This window comes from Cherax quadricarinatus, chromosome 42 (assembly GCF_038502225.1).
Source record: "Cherax quadricarinatus isolate ZL_2023a chromosome 42, ASM3850222v1, whole genome shotgun sequence".
Lineage (NCBI taxonomy): Eukaryota > Metazoa > Arthropoda > Malacostraca > Decapoda > Parastacidae > Cherax > Cherax quadricarinatus.
In genome coordinates this window covers 7,492,354-7,502,695 of record NC_091333.1, presented here as the reverse complement: position 1 = coordinate 7,502,695, position 10,342 = coordinate 7,492,354, and the positions used below count along the sequence as shown (strand labels likewise).

Genomic DNA, 10,342 nt, shown 5'->3' with positions numbered 1-10,342 from the left:
AAATGGACTGTGTCAGTATTTTTTTGTTGTTTTATGTGGCTCTCACTTGTACTTTACTCATGGTTAGGGGATCTTGAGAGTGGAAAGCAGAAGTATGTACCTGTTGGTAGGTGCCTAGGTGTTATTCTCTTTATACCTGTTGCCCCTATTTACCTAGCAGCAAGTAGGTACCTGGGTGTAAGTCTCCTTTCACCTAATGCTCTCTTTCTCTTTACTCACACACACACACACGCACTCAATGGACCTGACGACACTGGAGGACAGGAGATATAGGGGGGATATGATAACGACATATAAAATACTGAGAGGAATTGACAAGGTGAGCAGAGACAGGACGTACCAGAGATGGGACACAGCAACAAGGGGTCATAATTGGAATCTGAAGACTCAGATGAATCACAGGGATGTTAGGAAGTATTTCTTCAGTCACAGAGTTGTCAGGAAGTGGAATAGTCTGGGAAGTGATGTAGTGGAGGCAGGATCCATACACAGCTTTAAGGAGAGGTACGATAAAGCTCATGGAGCAGGAAGAGTGACCTAATAGCGACCAATGAAGAGGCGGAGCCAAGAGCTGTGACTCGACCTCAGCAACCACAACTAGGTGAGTAAACACACACACACACACACACACACACACACACACACACACACACACACACACACACACACACACACACACACACTCATACACACACACATACACACACGCATATATATATATATATATATATATATATATGTGTATAAATATATATACACTCATATGTATATATATATATATATATATATATATATATATATATATATACGTACATACATACATACATACATACATACATACATACATACATACATATGAAAGGATACTCAATTGCCATACAAATATATACGCAAGTATACGAAGCAATGGTTGCCCAGCTCGGTAGCTGCGTTAGCATAAGAATAGACGTTGCCTACAGAATCTCTCTCTCTCTCTCTCTCTCTCTCTCTCTCTCTCTCTCTCTCTCTCTCTCTCTCTCTCTCTCTCTCACTCTCTCTCTCCTTCATTCTCTCTCATCACTCCTATCTCTTGCTTTCATTATCACTGTTTACAGTGTTCTGTTTACCCTTTCCTGTTAACGTCTCCCTGGTAGTTCCTAGTGTTCAGTGGCTACAGTTTACCCTCTGTTATTTTGCCCCCTGCTGTTAACGGCATCCTTCTGTTGCTCCCTTAAACTGCACTGCACTTAAATCTTATTTCCTGTGTTCATCTCCCTTAATTACCGTTTCTCTTAATCACTGTTATATAGCTCCCTCTCCCTTCACTTCCGTTTTCTTCCTTCCACTCTCTTTAATTCCGTTTGCTGTCTTCCTCGACCGTTATTTCCGTTTTCTATCTCCCCCTTACAATTTATTATCTAGTTCTCCCTTCACTCCCGTTTTCTGTATCAGTCTCCCTTACTTCCAGTTTTCTATATTTTACCCTAATTCTAGTTGTATGTATTCATCTCCCTTAATTCCCATTTTCTATCTTCTCCATTAATTCCTATTTTCTAAATTCTCCCTTAATTCCCATTTTCTATTTCCTCCCTTAATTCCCGTTTTCTATCTTCTCCATTAATTCCTATTTTCTATCTTCTCCCTTAATTCCCATTTTCTATATTCTACCTTAATTCCCATTTTCTATCTTCTCCCTTAATTTCCATTTTCTATCTTCTCCATTAATTCCTATTTTCTATCTTCTCCCTTAATTCCCCTTTTCTATCTTTAAATCCCCTCTTCTATATCCCTCTCCCTTAATCCCGTTTTCTATCCCTTTCTCTCTTAATTCATATTTCGTTTCTTACTCTCCCTTTATTTCTGTTTTCTGTCTTTCTCTCCCGTAATTCCCATTTTCTATCTTACTCTCCCTTAATTCCGTTTCATCTCTTCCTCTCTCTTAATTCCCGTTTTCTCTTTCTAACATTTAGTTCATATTTCTATCTCTCTTTATTTTAAGTGATTCTCATTTTCTGTGTCTTCCCGTTCACTGTTATCTCGCTTCTTTCCCATTTTCTGGCTTCTGTTGTGTATAAGAGAGAGTTACTGTTACTACTACTACGACTACTACTGCTACTACTACTGCTACTACTACTACTACTACTGCTGCTACTACTACTACTACTACTACTACTGCTACTACTGCTACTACTACTACTGCTACCACTACTACTACTACTACTGCTACCACTACTACTACTACTACTACTACTTCTACTACTGTTAATGCTGCTAATACTACATGTACCACCACTACTACTACAACTTATACCACTACTACTACAACTCACGCCACTACTACTACTTACACCACTACTACTACAACTTACACCACTACTACTACTAGTGTGTTGCTACAAACAACACCTTCAGTAACTAAGGTAAGTATATATAACCTTAACAACAACAAAATAACTACAACAGCTACGACAACAACTGCAACAACTGCAACAACAAAGGCTACATTAACTACAACTGAGGAGAAAGTAGTGGGTGGGAGGTTCTTAATCCTAGGACTTAGAACAACTCTCTCTTTCCTAGGATCGAGCCTGACTGCTTCCCATTCCCCTCTCCCCCAAGGAGCTCTGTGACCCCCAACGGGTTTAGTGCTCCTCAGTATTTTTAGAAACAATGAAAGCAGGAATAAATTTTGGATATGGTGTTTTCTTTGTCAGGAAAACTTTGACTGACTCTTCTGTGTTTATTATGTCTATAATAATAATAATAATAATAATAATAATAATAATATTAATAATTAATAATAATAATAATAATAATAATAATAATTAATAATAATAATAATAATAATATTATTATTATTATTATTATTATTATTATTATTATTATTATTATTATTATTATTAATTATTATTATTATTATTATTATTATTATTAATTATTAATATTATTATTATTATTATTATTATTATTATTATTATTATTATTATTATTATTATTAAACATTCTGAGGGATTGTGATGGTACAGCACATGATACATGTACTGAGTGATGGTGTTGGTGATACAGTGCAGGATACATATACTGAGTAATGGTGGTGTTGGTGATACAGTACATGATACATGCACTGAGTGATAGTGGCGGTTATACAGTGCAGGATACATTCACTGAGTGATGGTCGTGGTGATACAGTGCAGGATACATGTACCGAGTGATGGTGGTGGTGATACAGTGCAGGATACATATACTGAGTAATGATGGTGGTGGTGATACAGTGCATGATACACGTACTGAATGATGTTGGTGGCGATACAGTACAGGATACATGTACTGAGTGATGGTGGTATTGATACTGTACAGGATACATGTACTGAGTGATGGTGGTAGTGATACAGTACAGGATACATGTACTGAGTGATGGTAGTCATGATACAATACAGGATACATGTACTGAATGATGGTGGTAGTGATACAGCACAGGATACATGTACTGAGTGATGGTAGTCATGATACAATACAGGATACATGTACTGAGTGATGGTGGTAGTGATACAGTACAGGATACATGTACTGAGTGATGGTAGTCATGATACAATACAGGATACATGTACTGAGTGATGGTGGTAGTGATACAGTACAGGATACATGTACTGTGAGATGGTGGTAGTGATACAGTACAGGACACATGTACTGAATGATGGTGGTAGTGATACAGTACAGGATACATGTACTGAATGATGGTGGTAGTGATACAGTACAGGATACATGTACTGAATGAAGGTGGTAGTGATACAGTACAGGATACATGTACTGAATGATGGTGGTAGTGATACAGTCCAGGATACATGTACTGAGTGATGGTGGTGGTGATACAGTCCAGGATACATGTACTGAGTGATGGTGGTGGTGATACAGTCCAGGATACATGTACTGAGTGATGGTGGTGGTGATACAGTCCAGGATACATGTACTGAGTGATGGTGGTGGTGATACAGTCCAGGATACATGTACTGAGTGATGGTGGTGGTGATACAGTCCAGGATACATGTACTGAGTGATGGTGGTGGTGATACAGTCCAGGATACATGTACTGAGTGATGGTGGTGGTGATACAGTCCAGGATACATGTACTGAGTGATGGTGGTGGTGATACAGTCCAGGATACATGTACTGAGTGATGGTGGTGGTGATACAGTCCAGGATACATGTACTGAGTGATGGTGGTGGTGATACAGTGGTAGTCATACAGTCAGTCAAGATTCTCACTCACAAAAATATCGCGGCTCAGGGATGGCACGACAAAACTTGGTGCAGCCAGCCGAGCATCATGGCGGGCAACTCGCGTCGTGGAATCTAATTCCATCCTGGCGACGTCAGAAGCAACGACGTCGCTACGATATGCGTCAGCGCCTCTACGTCAGCGAGTCGATGCATCGCAAAAACTAAACAAATGCTGCATTCAAACATGTATTTTGAGTTGCGCCCGTGTCATGTGTTTTCGATTTTCGTAGCTGGCGCGGCTACAGTAAATTAGACTCTGAGATGGGAAGCAAGTTTTCTCTGAATCGTTAGGCTGCTAGAATACCTCTTCTTGTTCCTAGCAATGTGTGTGTTTGTGTGTGAATGTTCGTTTAGGATAACCGGGGCACATTGGTTGGTCAGTGGAGGTGGTGTGTTATAAAACTGCATAGCTGTGTCAGGTATAAATAGGGAAACAAGGGTCGTGAGGGTGTACCCACTCACCTGTAGCTGCGTGGGCGAAGACGCTGAGTCGCCCTGATCCCGTCACGTGGAGAGGCCCTCTCTTCTCTCTTCTTCTCATCTCTTACTTCTTCTTTCTCCCTCTCTTCCTGCTCTTCTACTCCTTCTATTCCTCCGTCTCCTACCGCCACGTCCTGCTCGTCTGCTGATTCCTCGCGACGTCCCTCAGCGTCCTTGGATGGAGAAGGAGGGATAGAGTCGTCCTGACGCTTGTCCTCCTTGATGAACTGGACGTGATCTGCTCCCTCTTGTTTTGGGACGGTGTGTCGAGCCTCACACAGATTGCTATTACCCACCTCGACCACAACACTTATTATGCTCTCCCCTGGAGGACTGCCTTTCCCTGGGTCCCCCTGCGACTCCCCCTTCATCTCACCACTTCCCTGAGGGATGCCTTCGCTCTCAGCCCCCTGAGTATCCTCGACCAGCGAGCTCGGGAGAGGCGCCCCCGGCTCCCCTTCCTCGTCCTCAGTCTCGACGATGTCCGAGATGGGCCACGTCTCGTGTCCGCTCTCTCCCGCAGCTCGTCCCTCGTCCTCGAGGTCATCGTCGTCTTCTTCGTCCGAGAATGGAAAGGCTAAGGTCACACGCGAGGTTGAAGGTTCGTCAGTCTTGGCCAGGGCGATCTGGTAGGGCAGATGGGACACTTTATCCTTTTTACACTTGCATTCATCCTTTCTCTCCTTCCACTTGCATTGTTCTCTATCCTTTTTTATCCATTTATCACGCTCCTGTTCCTCTGCAGCTGTCTTCCACGCAAGTCCATCTTTATTTCCTCTCCAGTTGCACTCATCCTTGCTCTTTTTCCACTTGTAATTATCCCTATCTTTCTTCCACTTATATTCCTGCTTGCCCCACTTGTTATTCTCACCACTTTTGTTGCACTTGCTTTCCTCATTGTAACTCTTCCACTTATTCCTATCGCTTTTCCACTTACAGTTGCTCCTCCACTCGCTAGTGTCACTTTCTTCCTTCTGTTTACCTTCTTCAAGAGCTTCTCTCTCTTTCGCCCCTTCGTCCTTGAGGGGCTCTCCCTGTCCCTCCCAAGCCCCCTCGTGCTCGCCCCTGGTCTGCGGGCTGCTGAGGGCTGAGTGGGGGTCTGTCTGTGCCGCTCCTGGTGGTACATATGTCTTAAACTGGTGGTGGAGGGAAGGTTGTCTAGTCAGGCCAAGACGCAGGGGGTCCAGTGCGCACGTGTGGCGGTAAGGGTGTGGGTGAGGATAGGTTAGGGTGGAGGGGGTGGCGTGGGCGCAGCATGGGCGATGCTGGGCGGAGAAGCGCCCGTGGGCGAGGCTGAAAGGACTAGCGGTGCTGGCGAACTCGCCAGGGGCGGCGCCATGAGAGGGGCGAGTAAAAGCGCGAATGGGACCCATCGTGGCTTACATGGCAGCGGGACCTTTGCTGCTGCCGCTGTCTGCTGCCACTTCTGCTGCAGCTGTCTGCTGTTACTGCTAGTGCAGCTGTCGCGAATGCTCCTTCGTTCCACTCCGCACCTTCTGCTGCAGAAGGTGCAGACGCGTGGACCGAACTGCAATCCAGAGCGCACTAAAACTAAGCTCACCGACGGGATCTTTGCGTTGGTGAGGCACTGCTCCTTCCTGCCGGAGGCGCGGGGGAAGGAGCCCGTCAGGGTCGCCGCATGCTGGCTGCGGCTGCGGCAGCGGCGGCGGCGATGGACCTGGCACCTGCGGGAAATGGTTGGTTACTGGCATGAGAGAGACTGCGGAGGGGTGGCCAATAGTGGCCAAAGGGGCGGGGACGGAGTGCCATTAGTAACCAAAAGGGAGAAAGAGGCAGGTATGTAAGAGTGTGTGCGTGTGTATGTATGTATGTATATATATATATATATATATATATATATATATATATATATATATATATATATATATATATATATACATAGTGCCGAATAGGTAAAATTGGTCATTTAGTAAGAACTCATTTAAAATTATGTCCTTTTTAAAATTTTCTCTTATGCGTTTAAAAATATACTTTTTTTCATCGATGTTAATGTAAAAATTAATAATTTTGTACCAAAAGAACCTTAGAAAATTTACCAAACCTTATTATAACAAGCGCCTTATCCAACTAAATATATTTTAGATAAGTTTACAATAATATAATAATAAATAAATGAATTATTTTTTTTCGTTAGGTTCAGAATGATTTTGGCGAAATTACCGCAGACACAAATTTTCGCTTGCCTTATTCGGCAAGAAGAGAGTTTCTGTTTAAGCCAAAATTGCAAGTCTTACCTATTGGGCACGAAAATCACACGACGAAAAACACACGACGCTCTAACCCACAGGACCACCCAATCCTACAAAGATCACACACACAGAAGAACTTGGGTTAGAGCGTCGTGAGATTGTCGCTCACCATGAGTCGGGCCAAAACAACATGGGTTCGAGCCCTCGGCTAGTTGAAGTGTTGTTATTGATTAAAAAACACTCGTTTGTGGTTACAATACAATATATATATATATATATATATATATATATATATATATATATATATATATATATATATATATATATACACATATATATATTTGTATATATATATATATATATATATATATATATATATATATATATATATATATATATATATATATATATATATATATATATATATATATATGCGCTAGCAATGAGGCGGAGCTTGGAGCTGTGACCAGACCCCTACAACCACAAATAGGCGAGCACAAATGAGTACACAAACGGGCTTAGTGCTTCATCGTGAATAATAATAATAATAATAATAATAATAATAATAATAATAATAATAATAATACTCACAAGCCACACGACCCCCACTCACCCACTCACAAGCCACACAACCCCCACTCACCCACTCACAAGCCACACGACTCCCACTCACCCACTCACAAGCCACACGACCCCCACTCACCCACTCACAAGCCACACGACCCCCACTCACCCACCCACAAGCCACACGACCCCCACTCACCCACCCACAAGCCACACGACCCCCAATCACCCACTCACAAGCCACACGACTCCCACTCACCCACTCACAAGCCACACGACCCCCACTCACCCACTCACAAGCCACACGACCCCCACTCACCCACTTACAAGCCACACGACCCCCACTCACCCACTCACAAGCCACACGACCCCCACTCACCCACTCACAAGCCACACGACCCCCACTCAACCACTCACAAGCCACACGACTCCCACTCACCCACTCACAAGCCACACGACCCCCACTCACCCACTTACAAGCCACACGACCCCCACTCACCCACTTACAAGCCACACGACCCCCACTCACCCACTCACAAGCCACACGACTCCCACTCACCCACTCACAAGCCACACGACCCCCACTCACCCACTCACAAGCCACACGACCCCCACTCACCCACTTACAAGCCACACGACCCCCACTCACCCACTCACAAGCCACACGACCCCACTCACCCACTCACAAGCCACACGATCCCCACTCACCCACTTACAAGCCACACGACCCCCACTCACCCACTCACAAGCCACACGACCCTCACTCACCCACTTACAAGCCACACGACCCTCACTCACCCACTCACAAGCCACACGACCCCCACTCACCCACTCACAAGCCACACGACCCTCACTCACCCACTCACAAGCCACACGACCCTCACTCACCCACTTACAAGCCACACGACCCCCACTCACCCACTTACAAGCCACACGACCCCCACTCACCCACTCACAAGCCACACGACCCCCACTCACCCACTCACAAGCCACACGACCCCCATTCACCCACTCACAAGCCACACGACCCCCACTCACCCACTCACAAGCCACACGACCCCCACTCACCCACTCACAAGCCACACGACCCCCACTCACCCACTCACAAGCCACACGACCCCCACTCACCCACTCACAAGCCACACGACCCCCACTCACCCACTCACAAGCCACACGACTCACCCACTCACCCACCCACAAGCCACACGACCCCCACTCTCCCACCCACAAGCCACACGACCCCCACTCACCCACTCACAAGCCACACGACCCCCACTCACCCACTCACAAGCCACACGACCCCCACTCACCCACTCACAAGCCACACGACCCCCACTCACCCACTCACAAGCCACACGACCCCCACTCACCCACTCACAAGCCACACGACTCCCACTCACCCACCCACAAGCCACACGACCCCCACTCTCCCACCCACAAGCCACACGACCCCCACTCACTCGATCCCCCTACCCACAAGCCACACGACTCACCCACAAGCCACACGACCCCCACTCACCCACCCACAAGCCACACGACCCCCACTCACCCACCCACAAGCCACACGACCCCCACTCACCCACCCACAAGCCACACGACCCCCACTCACCCACCCACAAGCCACACGACCCCCACTCACCCACCCACAAGCCACACGACCCCCACTCACCTACCCACAAGCCACACGACCCCCACTCACCTACCCACAAGCCACACGACCCCCACTCACCTACCCACAAGCCACACGACCCCCACTCATCTACCCAATCTCCAGGTAGAACCCTCAAGCCGTCTAACCTCCACTCACCCACCCACTCAAAAGCCGTCTAACCCCCACTCACCCACCCATAAGCCGTCTAACCTCCACTCACCCACCCATTAGCCGTCTAACCTCCACTCACCCACCCACTAGCCGTCTAACCCCCACTCACCAACCCATAAGCCGCTTAACTCCCGCCCACCCACCCACATGCGGATCAACCTCCGCCCACCCACCCAAAATTCAACCAACATGCACACTTTTGCTCTGACGGGCGCAGATGCCGCATACCACCCAACACCAGTGTGATGGGTGAACACTGCTGCCGCCCACCCCCGCCTCCAGGTGGCGCCAGGTGGCGGTGGGCGGCCGTGTGCCGGCTCAGCTGGCTCTCTGACCATCCAGACCAGCTGGTCTAGCAGCCGGGCCAGCTGATCTAGACCAGCTGTGTGGGCGTGAAGGGAGAGAGATAACACCATACTCACTAGCGTGTGGGCGGTGTGGGCGTGTGGGCGCTGGTGCTTGCCATGATGGTGCCGCTGCTGTTGCAAGCCCTCACAGTGCCACAGTGAGACTGGCAGGTGTTAGACCGGTGCCAGGCACTCCTGGGCACCTGAGAGACGCTAATTGGTGGATACTGGCACTGGGCGGGGCCACATACCCACACACACATACACACACACACACACACTTACATACGCACACCTACACACACACACACCTCAATATTGGCACCCATTGGCACCCATTATGATGTCTCCCTATTAAAGAGCTCTTGATCAAGGGGACAGGAGCCCCCTGCCCTTCCCTACCCCATCACCCTGTCCCCCATTTATTATATGTTAATAGACATAATGGCAGTTACTGGTCCGCCATTTGCCAGAGTGCCCCATCTACCTGGCCATACCTACCCATCCCCTACCCCACAACACGCCCGCGCCTGTAGTTACCCACGCCCACGCCCATCACCACGGCCTCAACACAGGACGAGTTGTTACACGGGCTGGACTAGGAGGTTGTTCCACTTGTTCAGGGAACCGACTGGCTGTTGTTCACTGTCTTGAGAGTTTCA

At 47.1% G+C, this 10,342-nt stretch overlaps 1 protein-coding gene across 1 annotated transcript in view; it reads right to left on the bottom strand.

The window, feature by feature from the left end:
• LOC128695651 (uncharacterized) overlaps window positions 1-9,870 on the bottom strand; it is a 40,769-nt gene extending 30,899 nt beyond the window's left edge. Inside the window, exons 1-2 of the mRNA XM_070093244.1 lie at window positions 9,756-9,870; window positions 4,720-6,422 (exon numbers count right to left, since the gene is read on the bottom strand). Coding sequence (XP_069949345.1) covers window positions 4,720-6,110 — 1,391 coding nt within the window. The 5' untranslated portion in view covers window positions 6,111-6,422; window positions 9,756-9,870. The remainder of the gene's footprint in view (window positions 1-4,719; window positions 6,423-9,755) is intronic.
• Window positions 9,871-10,342: the final 472 nt, after the last annotated feature.